At 36.8% G+C, this 23,294-nt stretch overlaps 1 protein-coding gene across 19 annotated transcripts in view; it reads left to right on the top strand.

Moving 5' to 3' along the window:
* ANKS1B (ankyrin repeat and sterile alpha motif domain containing 1B) overlaps positions 1-23,294 on the top strand; it is a 414,782-nt gene that overhangs the window by 122,834 nt on the left and 268,654 nt on the right. For all 19 annotated transcript variants that reach the window (XM_069000638.1, XM_069000646.1, XM_069000631.1 and 16 more), the window contains one exon: positions 18,110-18,246. In XM_069000638.1, the coding sequence (XP_068856739.1) occupies positions 18,110-18,246 (137 nt within the window). The remainder of the gene's footprint in view (positions 1-18,109; positions 18,247-23,294) is intronic.

The following is a 23,294-nucleotide window of genomic DNA, read 5'->3' as shown; positions in this document are numbered from 1 at the left end:
CCCAAATACATATTTTCTAACTTGATGAATTTATACCTTCACTTTTGTGCAGTTATTTTCTAGTTATAAGCAAAGCAGTGAAAAGTGGCCACAAGAAGGAACCATCACACTGCCAGATGTAAAAAATTGTCTGGGTGAATGGAAATTCAAGAGTGTAGCTTTAGTCATCGATGCTTCATCACTTTGAAACTCTAATTGATCTGAAGGGTCACACACAAACCTTTCTGAAAGCCACTCACAAATTGCTTCAAGCAGGAGGACTGCTAATAGAGCTGTATTTCATTTAAGTGTGCTTTTTAAGCCAGAGATAGCAGGATATAGTGCACTTGAACACATGACCTACAGTCTAACTCCCCAGGATTAAATACTGTCAAGAAGAGGTATTTAATGATAAAGAAAAATCATCTTAGTTGTGTAGAGGAAAGAACATAATAAAGGAGTAGGCAGTGTAACAGCTGGTCTAGAACCAGATGAAAATTCAGCCTAGTCTATGAAATTCAGCCTAATTTAACACAAATGATTCTGAAACAACCAACTGTCCATGAAGGCTTTTGACATTGTGGTGCATATTCAAAATCATCACTACCTACCTGCCATCAGTGCTGAATTTTCTAAGCGGCAGGGATGTGAATGAGAACCTTGTCGGGGCCAGTAAAACTTACTAGTGCTTCAGGACCTGACATGACATCACAGCACCAGGCCTGCCAGAGTTCAAGAAGTGTTTGGACAACACTCAGGCACATGGTGTGATTCTTGGGGCTGTCCTGTGCAGGGCCAGGAGTTTGACTTTGATGATCTTGTGGATCCCTTCCGAGGAATTATTATCAGGATATTCTGTGATGATATATGTGTGATAATCAAATGTCCCTTATTGTTCTGTCTGTTACTCAAGGGAACATTATCTCCAAAGAGTATAATTGTTCTTGAGTGAGAAGTGAAGAACCACTCAGAGCTTGTCATTGCGGAGCACAGGGCATAGCTGTGCATTGTAATGTGAGCCTTGCATCCATGTGGTGGAGTAGTTCACTGACAAAAGAGGCTTGTGTTTCCATAACAACCTAATAGCTGAACACTTTTTTAGACAGCAAGCGTTTTCTTCTCTAAGTAATTTTTTTACCTTAGAGAAACGCTCCCATTGTTAACTAAAGTCTCCCAGTTCTCAGGATGTTTCACACAATATAATCCCCCTTTACATTTACCACAGAAGGAGTATCATAGGCCATGGAAAGAATGAGCAATAGTCTCACAGTGCCCTGACACAATGACAATACTCCCCTTAAAGGGAGAAAAGTTAGGTTCTAGCCTTTGTGTGGTTCCTTTAATAAACCTTTCAACATACATCTTAAAATTATCTGGGGTTTAGTGCCTGTAACTCTGCACAGAAGTCTGTATTAGGATCACTGATTTCTGTGCTAGTGATTAAGAAGCTTGTCATTTCCAACTTCAGTGTACTCATGGCCAACTGCAGTCAAGACAGAGGTACCCTAACATTCTGTTTTTGTCTAAGTTGGAGCTCTCCAGCAACTCTTCAGAAAGCAAATCTGGGTTATGATGTTTATACCAACTGAAGCAGCTGAACTGGAAAACAGATATCTTTTTTTCAATTAAATGTTATATTTAGTCCAAATGAAAGTAGTTTGATTTTGCTGTTTATGAGCTTTTTAGTAAAATTTACTTCAAATTGAAAATTATCAAAAATTTTCAGCTGGATTTTTAGTCAATAACTTATTAATAGTGAAATTTAGTGTCGAGACCTATACATATTTTTTCTCTCCTATTCTTTTCTTTCCTTAAACCCATGTTTGAGCCAAATGGAGATAATTTGGCTATGGCAGAATGTATCAATTTATCAATTTACTTGTTTTAACTGCTTCATGTACAGTATTGTAAGGTTCACATTCAGAGCTTGAAGATACACATCTTTGCCAGAACACTGTACCAGAAACCAAAGCAAACTTCTCCTGACTTTCAGTGATGACACATTTTGTATTTGTCATTCTGACTGCCACAGTATAGAATGCACACTTCTTACCAGAAGCTATTTTGTCTAATACATTAACATATGTTTACAGCTAAGATTTTTTTAATTTCATGTGACATTTTAATAAAAATCAAGAGAGTGCTGATGGAAGAGTGAAATATACAATAGCTCTTCCATCTTGCATTTTGCTGGGTTTTTTCCTCAGTACAGCTAGTACTTTTTTAAGCACCCTTCAAAACCAGAAAAGATTCCTGAAGTTTATGCCCAGATTATTTGGTGCTGTAGCTGTTTCTATAACAGAAATTACAATTTTAGAATTCCTTTTAATTTTTAAAGTATCTTCTGGCATTTAATAGTTCCTTTTATTTTCTCAAAGTACAAATCCCCAAATTATGAGAAGCTTGGGAGTTTTGTTTCATCATCATAATATTTTCATACCTATTTTTTTGTATTTCTGATATTATTTAATTAGGATGCTTTCTACTGACTTTTTAAAATACTGTATCTCCTAGAGGAGCACAGTTCCCCCGTGGTCCTATGTTGGTTAGTATTTTGTTGACAGGTGTTACTGACCTGCTGGTCTCGATGAGTAGGTCTTCAAGGGGTCTGAGTCTCAGAGGCTGACATGAATTCCTGATGTCATTGACGTTAGCACATGTTTTACCACTGATTTCAGTTGGGTTAGATTTTCACTGTATGCATCATATTCCAAAAGAAGGGTCTTCATTAGAATTACGAATTAGCTAATTAAGTATTGATATGAGACTGGGAAAAATACCTCTTCTGAGATGAAAAATGAGGTACTATCTGTGAGAATATTTCCCTTCTGATTTTGTCTGAAATCAGGAGAAGATGTCTCTTAAATTATCTGTTCCACTGTTGTAGTTGGAAGTGGCTGTAGACAGGTCAGTGAGGTGTGCAGCTCTGATTTCTGCCCTGTTAACTGCCTCCCTCTAATCATGTTGTAACAACACGTTAAAGCTGTGGGCCACTCTAGCTATATTTGGGTAGTGTTCAGGAGGTGACTGAGACAGCCTGAAAGTTCTTTCTACAGTGAAGTTTGTTCCTAGGTTGTCCAGATAGGGCAGGTTTCTGGTATTACCCAAGAAACAGGCCCTGGTGATCTGTATGCACTTTATGTAGACAGATACTGTCCCATATTCTTTCTTGACATGTTTGTAGCCTGCTGTCAGTAGATATACCCACAGTGCACACATGTACTCTCTAATGTTTAAAGAAGAAAATATATCTGTGCTTTAGTGTTTCAATTTCCTGTACAACATGGAAATCAATTTTCTTGTTAGAAGTTACAAAGGGAGAGAAAAAAAATTAGCTTCTGTTGTGCAAAATAAGCACCATTTTCATTAGGATTTTATTCTAATTATAAATGTATTACAGAACAAATTAAGTAATGGGAGAAAATAAATGATAAAAAATTTCAGTGGCAATTCATCCACTGGCTTCCCCTCTAAGCAGTCCTGGGCAGTGTGAGATAAAGCCATGGGTTCCCCTAACACAGCTCTTCCCTTAGTTATTCTATTTTAAACAGGGAAATTTTGTATTTGAACAAACCTCTCATCAGAAAATTCTCATATTGACAACTAGAAAATTGAAATCCTCCTATTTTGTCATCACGTGAGTGGCAGTCTCTAACTCCAAAGCACTATGTTAAAAATTAATTCTTTGCTGTGTTGGAAATAAAAAATCTGCTTTTTTGTTTTTGGGGTTTTTTTTGTTTGTTTGTTTCACTTCTTGCCTTTTGACAAAATCAGAATTTATCCTGCGGGGCTAAAATAAAACTTCAGTGTCACAAACTGAGAAGTACACAGTGGGAGAGACAGAAATACTCAGTGATTGCTGTTTCTAGAGTGTTTTCTTGGCTGACTCTTGCCCATGAAACTGGCACCTTCCAGAATCCTGACAAAGAGCATTAAAAGAATGAGGTTTATTGTGGACTTTTTGACACTTCTCCTACCCACAATGGATTTGTAGGATAAAGATGGTAAAACTGTTACCTTTTTTCCATTTGGCTAGTGCACACTTCTCATGGACATGTATCTGGAACAATTCAATATAACATTTTTTTTAATTTCTCCATTGCAAACATAGACCCCTTGAATAAAGGGGTTAAAGTTTATTAATCCAAATGTACTTGTAGTGAGTGTTTACCTCTATTCAACAAACTTAACGCTTTATTTTAAAAACCCAGCTTAAATAATAAGATTCAGTTTTTCTGAAGCAATGCTAATTTGCATGACCTATGTCCCTTCCATTTATTATTAATGGTGATCCATATCAGCTATTCCATTATTCCTGATCTCAGGCTGAAAGCCTATAATGACCTAGGTTACTCCATTAGCTTCCTTTTAGTCTTCTTAAATCTTATCAATATGCCAGTTGCTATTAAGAAACAGCACCATTTGTTGAGATGACTTCTTGCCAGATCTTTTTAAATTCTTGGATACAAATTAGATAGATCTGTTGATTAAAAATTTCTAGCTTTAGTAGAAATTTCTCTCATTTCACATTCCCTTTGGGTATTTTCATGTGAGTTTCTGTTTGATATTTGGGAAAAATTTTTTGCATCTCTCTGTTTATAATATTATTGCTCCTTCCACATTGCTAATGTGCCATAATTTCGTTTGTTCCATTGTCCATTTCCACCACATTTTTATGACCTTGATGCAGCAGAGGTCATGTGGAGAAACAGCATTATAATCATAAAGGCTTCTTCAGAATGCATATGCACAGGAGACTGAATTGAGGTTGCACAAGTCGTGTCAATTCTTACATATTGCAGCTCTAATGTACTTTCCTTTAAAACCTTATCATCCTTCTAAAAGGTTTTTAGTATATAATTAGGATAATTGCTCCCCATCAAATGCTCCCCTGGATAACATCTCTGATAATATCCTGAAGAATGAAATGTCAGTCTTAAAAACACTCTGTCATATTTGAAGTTAAAACACATGGGGATGACTGATACCACGTGAGCAGTTCATTATCAAAATACGTGCACATCTCCGCCCATCCACTATGTTCCAGTAAATATGTTTACGTTGTTAAAGTAATTTCATTTGCCAAAGGACTAGGTTCTGGTTTCTCTACAAACTGAGAGAAAAAGGCTTCTGCTCGACATATGTTAAACATTTTCTGATGTTTCATTGGGTTTTATTATTATTCATTAAAATGCAGTTGAAAAAAATCAGCCCTCACAGGAGTTTTTGGCAATTTTTGCAAATGAGTGCTCATCAAAGTGTGTGCACTCTGACCAGCGCTCAGTTTCATCCATCCTGGTGTGATTACCGTCTAGAATGATCTCATTATACACTTGACTGCATGCTGTCAGACAAAAACCCTTTTTCAAATCAAAACAATAATTCAAAGAAAGATAATTATTTTCGGTTATTTTGCATTTTAAAGCCCACATGCAAATATTATTTACCAGGATTTGAATTTATCTTTGTTAAATGATGATTAGTTGCAACATCCTTTGTAAGTACTTTTGAGTTAGGGCTGGAACACATATAGACCATGTAGAGCATATTCCATTCTAGTAATACTACCCCTCAGAGTGGTGATGAGATTGTTTGATAATTGAGCAGATGTAAATGATAGTGCCTTTCATAATTGGCAGTAACTTAATAGATATATGGGAAATAATACTTCTGTAAAACTCATCAAATTGCTAATATTAGGAGTAATAGTAAAACTTGGTCTTACTATTAATTTGTTTACAGTTTACATGCATCTGGTATGTTCTAGAGGAATGTAAGCATGAAATGGGTATAGCACTGCATGGAGATCTTAATGTGCATTTAGCTAATATTATGTGTCTCCTGATGCACCTGTGAATTTTCTGCAAACCTTAAGCTGAATTTTCTACAAAGCTTTTCAGTTTGAATCTTGCTCCATTTTAGAAGCTGGGAAGAACCAGTTATCTCGAGTTCATACTTTTTATCCTGTTGTATTCAAGACTTTGTATATTGTGCTATTTTGGATTAAGATGAAACTGAGTCCTATAGTTTGAGAGATCAGTTCTCAAGAGCTAGTGCTTCACTTGAGTTATGTCTATAATGCAATGCAGTTCAAGTACTGTAAAAAAAGCTAAAGTGGTTTTCAGAAACACTGGAAATGCAATATAGATATGTATTGAATCACACAAAGAACTCTGCCTTTTGTGGAAGATTAATTTCTCCACTGTTTGGTCTCTCAATTTCAGATGATAAAGCTGCTCAGCTCTGAATGATTAATTGATAGACACAGAAATATACATAACTTAGGGTACTCTAGACATTCTTAGCATTGAAAGTGTTCCTGATCTCTCCTGCTCCTGCTCCTTATGTGGCTTTTACAGCTTTTTTGGTATGTTTGTATTGAAGATTGCAAGTTTAACAGTTTATTAGGGAATGGTTTGTGACTTGCTGTAGATGACAAGCAGATGTGTAACACAGTTTTTATTATGTGATTACCTTTGATTTAGCTATTAGATTTGATGACTTGGGCAATCCCTTGTATTTCTATGTTCCATATTAGGGATGTGGAAGATCAAGCTGAGAGCCCTAAGTATCAGGCTATAATATGAGTGACTGTATCGCAGAACATGAGAATTCTGTTCAATGCTGAGTCCATGCTGTGTGCATCCCAGCTCCATGCCAGACACTGCAGGCAGTAACTCTTCCCTTTATTCACCACCGAACAAACTAAAAAAAGTTTTTCTGGTTCTTCTGACTAACAGTCTTTAGGAGAATTTATTTTGGCGACTTACTGTGTCAAAATTGGAATATAATTTTAGCTTATATCATACAATCAACTGAACATCCGCACTAATAATTTTATTTCAGCATTGGCCTGAATCAGATCTGAAATAGTAGATTTTCTACTGTCTTTACTTCTCCAGTAAAAACCAACTTAAACGTGGTGGTTTTTTGAAAGGAATTGAAAGAGTGTATTTAATACTTTAATATTTTTAACTGCATTCCACTGGGAACTCATTTTAATGAGAATTATATGTTTTATGCAATTTGAATAAACTTCTCTATTAACTTTGGTACATTTGGAAAGCAGAAATCTTGGCATGGCTTTCTAAATTTTGTTAAAGTCAAAATATTTGGGAAAATATTAAGCAATTTCTAAAATAAACCAATTTTGTACATAACGAACAGATTTATTTTCTTTATTCCATGTCATAAATGATTAAAAAATAGAAAAACATTGGTTCCTAGTGAAGGTAATCAGTGTTGAATTCTCTAAAAAAAAATAAAGTTCCCTCCTGTTCTATTTTAAGCTAAATAAAAAACACTCATTTACTTCCATTTTCTCTGCTTCTGTCTCCCTTTCTCATCTGCTAGTCCTGATGGCAACATGTTGCTTGCTGCCAAAAAGTTTTCTTCTCTTACATTACAGAGATTTGATTTTTGTTCTTTTTATACCATTTTCTTTTTGTGCCACCTCAGAAGAAAACTATAAGTGTGCAAGAGATGTAGGATTTTGCTATATATCAAAATAGGGTGGGAATGGCTTTCTTTTGCCAATCCACAAACATGCAGTTGCAGCATATATGTTATAGTATGTAATAGTAGAATAATTTGCTACTGCAATGGGATATCAAACTAGTCTTTTCTCTTTTTTTACTGATATGCATTAAAATACCTCAGATTTGGAACAACCCATATGAAAGAATATTTGCACACCCAGCTGCTTTATTGTTGTCAGAAAACAGGAAGTTTTCAAAAAGACCATTTCATAGTTTGTGGCTCCAGAGCAGCATGTGTGCTTTCTGTAATACAGTCTATCACTGTATGTAGTTGTAACTGTTCTAGATGATGACATGAAAACCAGCTGTTAGTGAGAATACTCTTTCCAGTCTAGCTCCAGATCCAATTCACCCCATGTCCTTTTTCTTTCAGAAATCATTCTCTCCTTGATGGAAGATACATAATAAATAGTGCAGCACAATTAAAACCATTTTCTTACCTGTAGTACTGGGATTGACACTAAATTTTTATCCAAGAGCATTTCCGTTGCTTTTACGTCTGTTTATGTCTTACATTACAGTGAAAAGATATCAGAACTTTCTGTGAATATTGTGCAAGTAAATTTTGAAAAAAATACTCCTTCTGATCAATTATATAAGTTGTCTCTCAGAGTTTTTCTCATCCAACTTGTTACAACTGCAAGGATTTGCTATTGATTAATTTAACAAAAGTGTTAATTGCTTTGTGAAGTCACTGCAAACAAAAAGCAATGCATTTTATAAATTGCTGTTCCAACTGCCAGGTATCAGCCTGATAAACACAATATGGAATGCATTTGTGATACATATTCTAATGGAATCGTGGCATTTGCAGTAGGAAATTGTTAGTGGTTAGGAGTTCTGCCAGTAAGAATGACAGGACATGTGAATCTTGTCTTTGGTTCTAGTTAAATTCTTGCCTGTACTCCAGTGTGATTTAATTGTGATTCCTTGTTATATTTTAAGAGCTTTAACTTAAAGATACTTGAAAAGTTTTAAGCTGGATTTTTCTCCATAAAACTTGGCCACCCCCCCATAGTTTCACTTCATTATAATCCCTCTTTGTTTCTGCTCCACCGTGCTGGAATACTCCTTCTTGTCTGAATATACTCATTTGGCTCTATATCAAACAAATGGGCCAAAGCTGCATGGTCTAGAAATTGAGATTTATTCGTTTGCTGTCTTCAATTTTCACACTTCAGTTTTTCTTCAGTATTATACAAAGTTCTGTGCTAACTTTATCATTCCTTTATGTAGTTAACTGCAGCCCTCAAAAATCCCAAGAGTCTATCTAAACTACATATCTGTGGTCTCTATAACCAACTTAGTAGGTGGTATTAGTGGAAATACTTAATGGGAAGCATTTTAAGGAATCCTCAAAGCTATCATGCAGATCTTAGAGAACCCAAAACCAAAATAAGAGGAGAAACCTGTGGCAGTAGCAAAATTAAATATGCTGAAGTGTTGAGTAGATTCTAAGCAGTTAGAGCAGAAGTTATGTAAATCCCGCTTTGTCAGTCAGAAGGTAAGATTAATAATGTCTAAATACACAACACTTTTATAATATATAAGTTTATCTGAATTGAAGGAGATAGAAAATAAATTAATGCAGGAATATTAGTAAAAAGGGTAGAATTTTAGTATTTTTTGATGAAAATGCTATGTACAAATAAAATATATAAAATATGGCAAAAATTAATGGCACATTAATTATAAAATGGAAAATTTGGAAATTAAAAACTGGAATCAAGTTTTTTGAGAGTTTTGAGTTATTAGAAACTTTAATGTTGTAGTGCCACAAATGAGCTGTTAATGGTTGGAAGCTCAATGATGTTATTCCAAAATTATCCACAGTATTTCCTTTACCTTTCTCAAGTCATTTGGACACTATCAGAGCAACATACTGGACCATAACTGGTCCACTTTGGTACAGATGCTTTGGTATCGCTTTCAAATTGAACAGTAAAGACCATGAACGTTCCCTGAATTCTGACTGTGTATTAGTGGACAAGTTCTTTATGCCTAATGAGTACAGCTGTTAAACTGGATACAATATGCAATATATATTAACAAGATACTTCTTTCAGTGTAAATTTATATAAAATACAAAAATGTAAATTTCAAGTTGAGAGTTGAGCTTTCCAAGTGTCTCTGAAGATGCTCAAAAATTTAGATACTTTAAATAAGAATAACTGCGTCTTGAAACATTTAAAACATCATTTCTGTCTCTTTGGTTTTAAAATCTTTTTAGTTAGCACTTTGATTTCACTGTTCTGATAAAGAGCTTTATTAATTAATTGATACTTGGAAGAACTGAAGCTCATCAAAATATAGTTTTTTCCATTAATTGATTTTCACTGCAGCTGTGGATAGATGTGTATTGGGAGGTTGATCTTCAAGACTGCTTAAATTATTTATTAACTGAGCTTGATCCCTGGGGTGTATGGCTATCATTGTTATTTAAATGATTTGAGAGCACTTAACTCTCACCACCTTTTGTGGTTTATTTTCTGAAATAATTTGACAATGTAGCCTAATTCAGTAATCATCTGTTGCCTTTCTAATAGTAGAATATTTTTTCTGCACAACACAGCTTGGTTATTTTCTTTGGATTATAGGAGAAGCCTTATGAAATACTGAGGCGTGCATATGATCACATTCAGTGACCTCTCACTGATAAGTTATATTTAAAAATAAGCACAGACATCCCCAATATATACCATTCTTTTCTGGGGTATTTTTTTTTTCAAGACTATTAGGCATTCCAGTTTTTACTTAATGGATAAAATAACCAAAAATATTTTGGTGCCTGTAACTATACTCTATGCTTTTCATTGAACTTCCAGAAATATGATGCCTATTTGCTGAGACAATGCAAATACAGAAATCTCTCATAGACAAGTGCAATCATTTCGCTACAAACCTTTTAAATATGGAAAAGCCAACAAAAAAGCCATTACACAAAAAAAGGGTAGATGGCAAAAAGATGGCAACTGTGCAATATTGTTTTTGAATGCTCAATTAGACATCAGTAGCTTGCAGAGGCAGTCTTAAAAGGTTACTCAGGAAATGGTGGAAATCGCCCATCATCTCTCATTAGTACTTAATGAGAGATGTTTTTCCAGACAGTTGCCTGGTATTACAAGGGTTATGCAAGCTTGAAGCAGTTCCAAAGTCTATTTGTGCAGGTGGGTGATTAGAGGAAATAAAAACTTGATAATAGTCATACCCAACTCTCTTGGATGATGCAGAAACAACTAAACAGACCCCCTGCTGCCACTGGAATGCACTTCACTGGTAATTAATTCCAAATACAATCCTGAGATAGCTGCCACATCCAGGATTGGGCCAGTTATAGCTTCAAATGCTTTCAACAAGACAGTTGCAGATATATATTTACAATTCTACCCAGGACAATGGTTATTCAGGTTTAAGTGTGTGGGAAACAAGCAAATTCAAAAGAGCAAATTCAAACAGTTGAGTCCAACCGTTCTCCCTATGCATCCAGTGTAGCTACCTACTGATTCTGTTATTCACTATTCCATCTGTTCTTTTGAAATGTCTCTGGTAATGTTCGTTCCTTGAAATCCTGAAATACATGATTGTCCTTATCTGTAGTTTGTAGATTTATGCCATATTGAATAGTCATGTAGGAGAGAAGGTTTGCCGTGGGGATTTAGTCAAGTTAAAACAATTTTAAAGTTGAATCCTATGCTATGTGAAATTACTTAGCCCTTTTTGAGGCTACTCTGTAACATGATTTTTTTTTTTAATCTGCCTGACAAAATAGGAGATTTTCTAAATTGTTTTCTGGATTTCTGTATGAACTGCTTAATTTACTATATGCCATTGCTGTTAATATTTGTAACAGGTCAGCCACTTACAGGGGACACCACATTTTTATCACACATGCTATCCAAGAAGTCTTACACATGGTATCTCTGAATCAAATCCGTGTGATTCCTGCTATTTTGTGACCTACTCTGCACAGTTTTTGGTCTATGTTAGTTCTTTCCTACTTGACGGCTTCGGCTCCTACATTGTAAATTTGCTGTTGCTGGAATCCAGCAGCCAAGATTTATTCATAATGAACAGACTGAGCCCAAGTGCTGTCCTCATACAAACACACATACTTTTACTGAAGTCTGTGGGTTTGTTTTAGAATAATGGGTTGACTCTCCTTGCTTTGCCTTAGAGAGGGCTCTTAATGAGCCCTCTACAAGATTCATGGCATCACTGGGCCCAAATTCTCTTTACCATGGAGAATCAGATTTAGATGACTCTTCATGTGGGCCTGTGACTCTTGCTTGCAGATCAAGCTCAAAGGTTCCCTGAAGCATAATCAGGGCAAGTTTCTTTGTCTCCTCAGCATTAAGGTATCAGCATATTCCTGATAAAGCTTCTGTATCTTTGATTATCACAGGAATCAGAAATTACTGTTTTATCTATCACTCCAGTGTGATTAGAAGTGGCAATTCCTTTTTCATTCCAGCTATGAATATTTTAAAAGGACTAGATGACCATTTCCCCATTGTTGAAGAGCATTAAAATCTGCTCCTAATGGTACCACGCATGATGGGACCTACCTTAATGTGTTAATTTCTTAACCAGTCAATTAAACTAGCCATTCTGGTGGCTCTGTTCTCTGCAAGGAGATGTATGTAAGTTCAGTCACTGTGGACTGATCCTCCACAAATAGTACAATTTCCATAATATCTCCGTTTGTACTCTTCCAAGATTTCTATTGTGATTATGACTGATTTCTGTCCAAGACCTGATTTCTGCCATGTCCTTTTCAGCGCTTTTTGCCTTCATGTGGCATATTGGATGTTAAGAGGACATAAAACATGTACAGACGAAGACACTCCAACATTTTTTTCTACAGGCAGATCCAAAACCATAGAAATTGCCAGACTGGATAAGAGTTTTCTAATAGTCTAGCAAATTGAGTCTGCTGTAATTGATCAAACTTAGGTCTGTCTTGTTACCGCACTAAAAAGCATTTTGAGCCCAGACAGCACTGAGCTGTCTGGATGTTTATCCACATTTTTGCATTGTCCTGATGCTGGGGTGCCCAAAACAGATGCAGGATTTTGACCTACCTTCAAGTAGTTTGAAGCATAACATGAAATATTCTACACTGAACAGAGCCTGAGGAAGTTACTACTAATAATAGGATGCCTTTAGATTTGTGGTCCATTTATGTGTGCAGGCGTATCTTTATATACTTTTTTTGTTCATGCACATTCATTTTCCACCCCTGTCTTTTTCTTCTCCCAGATTTGCAGTGTACAAATCTATCCAGGCCCTGAGTTTATAGTATAAATCTCTATAAGGTCATAATGAGTAGGCTTTGTGCTTTAAGTATTTTGTTCATGCCTAGTATTATCTTTACAGATGTTTTGGAATTTAGTATATGTATTTAAACACAGCATTAGGTGTGTAGTGTATAATCTAGTTTGAGGTTATTAGTGGTCCATACCTCTAAAGTTAAATACACATTTCTTCCATTTTTATAGCAAATTGTGAATCTGAGAATAGTATTTAAGTGACTCCACAAATAGTTGGAATATGGAAATAAAATAGGAGGAGTATACATTTGCATTTTGGCTCAGAGCACTGGATGTGAATATGAAATAAATCATCATTTGCAGTTACTATTTATTGCTTCAGTCACAGGACAGCTTTGGAGCACATAAACCAGATTCGTTCCGGATCTGAAGCTTCATTTTAGGTGGGCACCAAAAGCATAGGGTCCTTCTGGAAGCTGGAAGTTGTGAGGAGTGTGTATGGTGGGGGTGTCTGGTAGAATAAATAAGTTGCTATATAGTGCTGAAAGTTCAAACCCACATATATTCTAAATGGAGTGTCATGCAGATGAACTGTTTGTGATCTGCTGATCCATTGCCATTACACTAAGTTGTAGAAATAACGGATGTAACAGCTAATACACACATAACTGTAAATTTTGATAAGGATGCTAGCATGTTTCTGCAGTGAAAGTGGAAAACTAGATTAACTGTGTTTTCCATTTTAAAACTTTATTTCTGAGGTGAAATCTAATTATAACTATATTTCTGGAATATGGGCTGTGTCTGGCTTTTGATATTTTGCTTGCTGGGCTGTAGTAAGTGTTCTGTTTGGTGTCCTTGGTATTGCCTGATAGTTAATATTGTGGCATTATATCCATTTAGTGCCTTTTCTTTGAGTGCATTATGAGAAAAAGATATCTCTTAGAAAAGTTTCAGTGAGCAGTTTGTCCTCACAGTACATAGATAGTGGGATGAAAATGTCGATGAAGCACTTGTTGAACTCTGGTGTTGCGGTCTATTATTATCCATGAGGGCATTTTTCTCTGTGCAGTGTTCCCTAAGAAAAAAGACTTGTGAAACTGAGTACTGATGGCACACAGCACAGGAAAAGGCAGAATTCCCTGGGCATGACTTTTTTAATCATCTCAGTTAAACAGTTAAGATATTTATGTTTTTGTCTGACATCTTAGAAGACAGCCCTAGAATAACACCTTAGTTTGCTCTTACAATATACTAAAAGAAGACCACATTCATATATTTTTTTTTTGTTCTATTCTATTTCCTTTGCCCTGAAATAAAGAAAATGGAGAATGTCAAGTCCTCAGTAAGCATTTGCAAAAATCAGAATAAGCTCCAATTACACAGACCTTGTGACAGGAGGAAGGAAGGAATATTGTTAGAACATGCTGCAGTTCATTAGTTTTTAGCTGCTAGATGATTCTTGGAGCCTGACTTTATCTGATTTACACAGAAACATCTAGATTATTGCAATGTAAGCCAGGAACTAGAAGAGAATGACAGCTCTAAATACTTCCCTGTTGGCCCCATCAGAAATTCAGCATGAGACCTAATCTTTCCTAGGTAAATTTGGTAGGTTCTTAAGTTTCCAAGTTCTATTTGCCATGAAATGTTTTTCTGAAACTTGCAGTGTTGTCATTATAGTTACCTGAAGGAGAAAAAAATTTGCTTTAGTTTTGTCACCAGAGAAAATGGAAACATTATTATTATATAATTTAATTCCAAAAAAAATATATTCAAAGATACTCTTAATGAAACTGTAAGTACTGTATTTGTAAACCAACAGGTTCTCTAAATTGGTTGCAGGAACTAATTTGATGGTGTTGTTCTCTCTCTGATGGAGCAGACCCAGGTAGTAAATCATTATTGGTCGCCTAATGGGAACATCCTACTGTGAAAATAAACAGCTGTCCACAATAAAGAAATTGTTTACAAGAAACCATTGCATTTCAGACACTTAGCCCCTTGAGAAAGAAGGAACAGCATGAAATACTGAGCAGTTGGATGTTTTTTCTGGGCTGTTTATTAAAAAAAAAAAAAAAAAAAAAAAAAAGGCTTCTTTTTGCAAAGTTTTGTTTTTAGACTCTATAAACATGACCTTTTTTCTGTATTGCCACTTAGTTTTGCTTGGAAAGGCAGACTGTAACTACTCTTTTCTGAGATAGTTGCATATTGTGTATGTTGCTGAATTGGTTATGGTTGGATTCACACACTGAAGCTGGAGAATTTTTTCTCAGCTGTCTAGTGGGGCATGTAACAGCTCTGTTCCCCCTCTTGTATGCTTTCCAATAAGTTTTCCTTCCAAGAATGTCACTCCCAGTCAGTTCAATGCCACTTAGTGGGACTGTATGTAGGGGCAAAACCTAGCCTTCAGTGAACTGCTATTGAACATGGTCAACAAGAAGTCTTTCCTATGCAAAGACCAAAATCTTGCTGATATAATTTGACTCCTCTGTTACCCTCTTCTGCATATTTAAAGTGTGGTTAAACTGAGCTGAGGTGACTTTTGACAAAGCTTTGAAACAGAATAAACTGGTGGGCAGACAACTGCATTTGGTACCATCAGCACCAATCTGCATTTCTTACGATCTGTCCTTTGAGTGATCCATCCTTGAGATACTTCTGCATCTGCAAGACTCCCTGATTGCACTTGCAAGGGTTTCATGTGCTGAATAGCTCAAGGGCAGTTGTGGTAAGCACAGCCACACGGGCTCACAGGGAAATAGTGACAGAAAGGCAAGGACTGCTGAAGTACGGAGGAGTTGGTGTTCTTTATAGCTGTAGCTGTTTGTCAGAGACCATCATTCTGTTTGTTTCTCACACCAGTGACTACATAAGTGCACTAAGTACACTTAGCTGGATTCATGTGGAGCATTTCTCACTCTGGAATTAATTTCTTACCTTCCTGTATGGTGCCTGTATTCCCACATTTCTTGACGGTAGTATAGTCCCTTGTTTGGTGTCTCCCCAAACACAGGCAGGGATCTCTTAGAGTAACTCTGATTCCTCAGTAAGGGAGGTTCATTGATGATTTTCTATCTGTCCATAGAGTGAAAGAAGATGCTATTTCATAGTCTGGAGCAAAAGAGACTTTCAGCTCAGTTAGGGTGTTACTCATATCCAGCCTTTTTCCTCGTTATGAGATTTTTAGAGTATCGCAAGGCTTTAAAGGTGTGTCCTCTTGTCAAATCCCTATCTCTCCTTTGATGAGCTGGACTTTCAAAACACAGAATACTCATTTACATGGTGCACATGAACAGTTTTAAAGTTAGACACCAGGTCAGGCAGGAAAGAATATGAGGGCCTTAAGGCTTTCCGAAATGCTATCAAAATTCTTCCATGTCAGTTACGTTATTGTGAGAATTCATTTTCAATTCCTTTCTAGGGCTGTTTAAAATTTGTTTTGATATATCATATTAACACACATTTATTATTTCATGAACTAAATCACTTCAGATCCAAGCTTTCTGTGCACTCTTGTGATGGTTCAGGAAGAACTCATCTGTGTGGTAAGACGGCACACCTAAGGGACTGCACTTTTCTGTTTCTGTGACAGGGAGGGTTCCCTCAGTCAGTTGCCTACAGGATGGCTCCATTTTGGATGTCTGCCAATCTGCCATCTGAACTTTAGTTTATACTTTCAGTAAGTGCTGTATCAGTATTGCTGAAACATTCCTGCCTGGTATTTGTTTTAGAAGAATAATTTGTCAGTCTGTATTTGATTAGAAACTTTAAGACCTCATCCAGTTACATAGTGTTTCTGCAGGAAGTATATTCCAGAGTCACCCATGCTGTGAAAGTATCTCTAAGCTGGGAAGGCCATAAAGTTTACATTCCTGAAACTATTCCCCTCTTTCCTGTGTTAATGTACCTTCTCTATTAATGTAACTGGATATTTCCTTCCCTTTGATATCTCTGTTACACTTCCAAGAATTCTTTCAGGTTAGTAGGACTGAGAGAGGGAAGCTTCTGTCATGGCTTTCACGGAGGCATTTGTGACTTGTGCAGATGGAGGAGCTTATGCGTGTACCTGTGGAAGTTGGTCAGGCAAAAATTCTCCAGCTTAAGTGAGCTGCTCTTGCTTATTGGTGTTCGGGTTTTTCTGGAGTGGGTTTGTGCACAGAGGGGAAGCACATATTTGAGAACCACCACAATCACAAATAAATTTGCTTTCTTCTGTGAACCCTACAGGCTGTCAGTTGAGGCCCACAGACACAAGATTTCACATCACTGTCTAGATGCAGAGCTTCAGGTCTAACAGCACATTTAGGAGCATGGAGCACGTCTTTGCAACTCACAGACAAAAGTGCTCAGTAAACTCACAGACACTCTAATAACCACCACAGCCATGCACAGGCAATGGCACTTTCCCCAGAATCTGAACTAAAGCATTTCATTACTTTTACAATTCTAAAGGCATGAAGTAATGTGGAGTTTTTGGCCTTCTGCTAAGTCATTCCAGTGATTGGTAACTATTACAGCTGAGAAACTATTTAAGCGTCCTGTCTATCCTCTGATCTGATTTTCACTAACTTTACATTCATCAAACAGCATTAAGAACTTGTGGAGAAGGTAAGAATGATATTTTAAGTCTTTTTAATGATCCTTCAGAGTGCCATAAAATGGTAAGAGCAAAATACGTCCAAAGAGGCGTTTCCCATGTACATGCAGGTGTGCAGGTATTTTTAAGCCACCTGTAGGTTATCTAGCTGAGGTGCTGGAAAGGAAGCTACTGCAGTGCAGAGCTCTATGGAGGATGCAAATTTTACCTGAGAAACTGAGCATATTTTCATGTAATTAGTCCTTGCTGGTCAGTTATGCTGATCACAATGTTAAGAAAAGTTGTCAATGATGGCTATTAGCGTGTTCTAAGTTAGTATGTGTTTGTTTAACATGTAGAGCTGGGTTGCATGTGTTAGGATTTTCCAGGATGAGCTAGAAGTTGCATTATAAATCTCTCAACTCACCCCTGTTATAGTGATAATATTTGGATTCACAGTCAGTAATTCAAGGTAATGAAAGTAAAATATTCGTGCTTGGTTTCCACTTCATTTTGTTTAGGTATTGAGAAAATGCTGTATCTTGCCTTAACATAGAATAAATGTGTGGGCTGAAAAAATAAGTGTAGATATGCAATATATTCCTTAACAAATATATTTGAATTATATTAGGTTTTGTAAGTTTAAATAGTGTTCTGAGTAACCTTCTGTTTTCAAATTTCTTTTGTATTTTAAAATATATGAAGTATTTGTAATTTCACATAGGTGTTATTTTTATTCACAGATAATGCACCTCAGGTAGCAATTACCACACCAGGATCTGGTAACCATAGAAACAGCTCTACAGGCCCAACACCTGACTGCTCTCCTCCATCACCAGACACTGCACTTAAAAACATAGTGAAAGTCATACGTCCTCAGGTAGGTGCTCACCATAAGCATCCTCTTATTTGTTGTATTTCTCGTTTTAATAGCAGGCTATGATGCACATATTCTAAGAGGATGTTATGGCTTTACGCATTTGAGTAGGGCAAAGACATAAACAGAACACAAAATACTTTTTCTACTTAAGAATCAATCTTAGTAGCAGAAGAAGAGAAATTGTTTTATGAATGAGCCCAAATGTACAGAGAGATATCTGTATATATTTCTTACAGTGCTAGTGAGGAATGAAGTCCTTATGCAGGATTTTGTATTTTTGCATACTGTTGGTTTTCTTTCAAGGTTAGGTTCTGATTCTGTCGGTATTATTTCTATATTACTTTTTCAGGTTTACTTTCTTCTTTCTGCATCTCCATTCACATGAAGTTATAATGCTTCATGCCTTTTTTTATTTTACTTTCCCATATAGTATTGCTTATGAACTTCCATCCTTCCTAACTATCCCTATATCTAATACTGTTTGGGAAACAGAATGCATAATGTGTGTAAGGCTTGAGTGCTCCATACAATTCTTTAAGGAGTACAGCTCTTTTAAATCAAAACTTTAAAATCAATACATGTTAGAACTTGATTCGGTAGTATAGAGATAATCAGCATAGAGGAGTTTATTCTGGAATCATGGGATCATGGCGTAACTAAGTCAGAAGAAACCTTGGGATGATCTATTTCCTTGTTTAAAAAGCCGTGACATTAGGTGTGCCAAAGCTACCTGGGACAACTACCTGCTGAACTGACTAATTGTGAAACTTTTTTAGTGTGAACCAAAAGAACTTCATCTCCTACTAATTTAGGGTTCAAGTGCAGCCATCTGTTCTTTATTGCTGAGCTGATCCCTGCAACTGAGCCACTCTGATGCTAGTGGATGCAAACTTTGTTTCATCAGTAAGTCACTGGCATTTGTTTTACTTGAAGAGTAAAACAAGCTGATGAACACATAATATTTTCCTAGGAGTTGCATAGTTGTTTTGGTACCACACAAGTGAGTGTTACAGTGTTGGAGGTGAATCTTCCTTTTGGTACTTGTTGGAGCACACTGGAGCACACAGTTCAGAAGGTCTTGCAGAATAAAAGGAAATTACCAGGTGCACTTGCCATTTCTATCTGGGAGCCATTGGCTTCCTATGGCTGACACTGTCACTGTACAGTAATTCAAGTGACTGGGTGGTGCAGACCATCCCCTTCTGACACCACTGCAGGTCAGGTTCCACATGCTGGTTTAAATTTAGATTGCAGGGGGTTTAAAATAAGAGCAGCTTCTCCTTTTTTCTTTTTATAGTTGTTTCTCTTTTTGCTTGTTTCTGTAGTCTCTCTGTCCCTCCCACCCTACATCAGTCTGTAGTACTGAAATGCCTCCTTCCCTCTAAGATGTTTTTTATAGTAGGCGGCAAACAAACAGAAAGGTAATGAAATATTGTTGAAACAAGCTGTTGTGTGATAGCTTATTGAAAATAGCATTTAAAAAGCTGTTTCCATCATGGTATTGCCAACAGATGGACCCAGAACGCTGAATGGTGATGTTCTCCTGCTAGTTAACTCTGAATGGATTCAGCAGATTCTGGGGAGCTATTTTCAAATTTAAATCATTCCATTTACTGACTCACAGTGTTCTCATCGTTCTGCAGAACAAAGCTAGCTCTGTGATATATATGGTCAGAATTTTACCACATTTGCTCAAATGTCTCTCTCGTGGCCAGACACATGTTATGCTCCCTATGCAGAAAACAGCAGACAGGCATAATGTATGTTGTAAGTCTGTGTGCTAATACACGAGAAGTTGGATGTGCTATAGTATTCAGATCCCATTGTGCTTCTCTTTGTTCTAAATGTTTTATGCACATCCCTCAGTATTCTTTTTTTTTGTTTTTGTTTTTTATTTAATCACCTTCCCCTAAGACCTCAACTCAAGAATTTAGACAAAGAAGTTGTAGATATTCGCAATGTGCTGTTTGCTAACCATTAGTGTTAATTCTGCCTGCATATTTACTTCCTTTATTCCATTCAATTACATGGCAAGCTCTTTGAAGGGTAACACAATGGGATTCTATTCCTGACTGACCTCTCACCACTCATGCAAAACTAATGAATAGCTACACAATATATGCAAAATAATTAATTTTCTGTTGGCTGCCAGGGCCTCTTTGCATTTTTCTAGCAAAATAAGTTGATTTCTAAGAGATCTAAACTAGGGATCATATAGATTTCCAAAACAGCTGTCACTTCTTTCCCCTTTTCATGTCTTGTGCATACAGCACAGGAAAGTACCGGTGAAAGGCAGAATGGGAAACTCTTCAGCAGCCAGCTTTGCATGAGGCAGGCTTTGGCAGCTTGGATGGAACTGCCAGGGAAGTCTGGTCTTTCAACACATATAGTTATTTTAATTTACAGGCTTACTTATCTTTCCTATAGGGTTGTACACATAATGGTTTACCAGCAGTGAGGAGAAACACTGTTTCTGTGCAAGCAGGACGAGAGGACACAGTCTTAAAGTGCATCAGGGGAAGTTTAGGCTAGACATAAGGGGGAATTTCTTCACATAAACCGTGGTTAGACATTGGAATGGATCACTCCTGGTGGAGTGATCATCCCTGGAGGTGTTTGAGAAAAGACTGGATGTGGCACTTAGTGCCATGGGCTAGTTTACCTGGTGGTGTTCAGTTGGAGGTTGGGCTCAGTCACCTCAGAGGTCTTTTCTGGCTTAATTAATTCTGTGATTCTGTGAACCAGTAGCTGAGAGGACCAAAGACTCCTTCCTCCAACCTGTGTGGTGAGGACAGGCAGTGGCAGAGAGGGGGAAAATAGAAACCTGAAGTTTGAAGGCAGAGGTGGGGGTCATTCTGCCTCCTGTTTTCTTTGGCCTTTCCTAAGCACATATGCCAGCTCACGTCATGGCAGTGCTTCAGCACATGACAGATTTTGAAGATGTTGGTGTGAATGCAAGGTTTAGCACAGTACAGTGGTTTCTCCTCACAGACCGTGTGCATCTTTTGGGGGATCCCATCAGCTACAGCTGCTTCATGGGGTCCCTGAAGAGGAGGGAGGCTGTGATACTGCACTGTCAGCTCACAGAGTGAAGGTACCATAGATGGGATGTGTAAGGCAGAAACAATTTTATGCACAAAGGGTGAATCCTGATGGGCCTGGATCAGTTAAGGGATTCCTCAGAGACTCAAAACTTGTTTTGTCTTTTTCGTTCTAGTTCTCTCTTTACCTGGCCCTAATTATCCCCCTCTTATATGAAAAAACATGATATCCCAAAACATGGCTGGGAATTTATATTTTCTCCCAATCTTTCACTCACTTTTCTGAAAACTTGTCCTTTCTTCAATTAATTATGATTAATTTTGAGATGACAAACCTGCAGTTTGTTGTGACCCTACCACTCATCCCTTATGAGATCCCATTGCTTTCTGGGATCTATTTTAAACTCCCTTTGGATGTGTCCCAACCATTCAATCCAGTGTACTATTGCTAAAGCTGAAGCCCATTTTAATGTAGATGGTGCATCTCCCTGGCACTGTGCAATACCCTGGAGAGACTGAGCTCTCAGAAGCAGTATTAAGCTCAGTGCCACAATGCCACCCACCTCTACTACCTTCAGTCCTGAGGCTGGCATACTTAACAGTATCTTGAGGCTCTGTGTGCTCTTTTGTCTGTGTACCTTAGCTATGGCTTGTACCTGTGATCTAGTATTTTGCAAATAAATTTCTTCTTTTCAAATTTTCCCATGGTCAGTCTCTGAAAAAGAAGGTTTTTTGAAAAGTTGCATATATGCAGAAAAGAAGTAAACAGAATTTAGCTCAGGTTTGGAATTGCTTGATCATATTTTTATGATTGTCCAGATGAGACTTCCTAAGGTTTTAACTCATGAATTGCTGGTTAATTAAGACTTTGAGAAAGTAATATACTTTCAAATTAAAGACATGTGCCTCTGTATATACTAACAGCACATGGGATCCAAAATAAGACGTGGTAGGAGAACAAGTAGGTAAGTTTCTTCAACTTTTAACTTAGTTACATTAGTACATAGAGTAAAATATAACTTACCTTATCAGACTGTAATTTTAGAAAGTGATAGTAAAATTGAGCTTGTTCTATAGCAATTCCTGCAGCTCTCAGTCTGGATGAAGCCTGAACAAAATTGAACTGCTTGTGATGCTTCATGTATTTTTTTGTATTAGCTACTAAATTTAATAAGCTTCTCCTTATTTATTTGTTCAACTCCATTTGAACAAATAAACTATATCTATAGAGGGAGAAAGAGCACCTTTTTTTCCTATGAGACTGTTTCTTTTGCCAGTGTTATTTACTTGAGGGTCTTGGGCCAATTCTCATAAAACTGGATTCTGACTTCTCACCTTTAAATTTATTTATTAAATGTAGTCCAGCATTTGCATTTTGTCTTCTTGTCTTTTAAAGATATGTTTCAAATGGCTTACTGTAGGTACAGCTTTTGATGTCTAAATATGGGCTATTTAAAAGTGACTTTGATTTTATCTTCCATGAATTAGTATTTTCCTTATTTTATGTGAATAACCCAATTTCCTAAAAGTGTTGTTTAAATGCAATAAGGAGGGTTTCTGGTAGGAAGACAAAGGAACAAATAATTTCAGTATTTCTGACATGATGAAATTTTCTAATCTTATTATTTCTGTTTTTATTGCTAAGATCTGCAATAATCTATTCATCATAATATTGTTTTTTTTCTTCTTTTCGATATGGATGTGCTGTCTTTACAGGAATCATAATTTTTTTCCAATTTATCTTTTTTTAACCTCTGTAAACAAAGTTGCAATTCAAGCTATGGCTCCTCATTCATCTGGCTAAGACATCTATCAATGTAATAGCATCTCATAGTTTAAACATTAGCGGGCAAAAAAAATTGTCTCCTTTTCCTGCAAGTTCTAACAGAATCCTGCCTCTGACAGACCTATCCCACTTGTTTGGGCTACCAGATGTACAACTGTTTTTGCATGCACAGTGTACCTGTCAAACTTGTGTATATGTGGTTCATCTAGGCATAGGGAAAG

Source organism: Aphelocoma coerulescens, chromosome 1A (genome assembly GCF_041296385.1).
Source record: "Aphelocoma coerulescens isolate FSJ_1873_10779 chromosome 1A, UR_Acoe_1.0, whole genome shotgun sequence".
NCBI classification, from domain to species: domain Eukaryota; kingdom Metazoa; phylum Chordata; class Aves; order Passeriformes; family Corvidae; genus Aphelocoma; species Aphelocoma coerulescens.
Note: the sequence above shows the minus strand (reverse complement) of the source record. Positions and strands in the feature narration are given on the sequence as shown.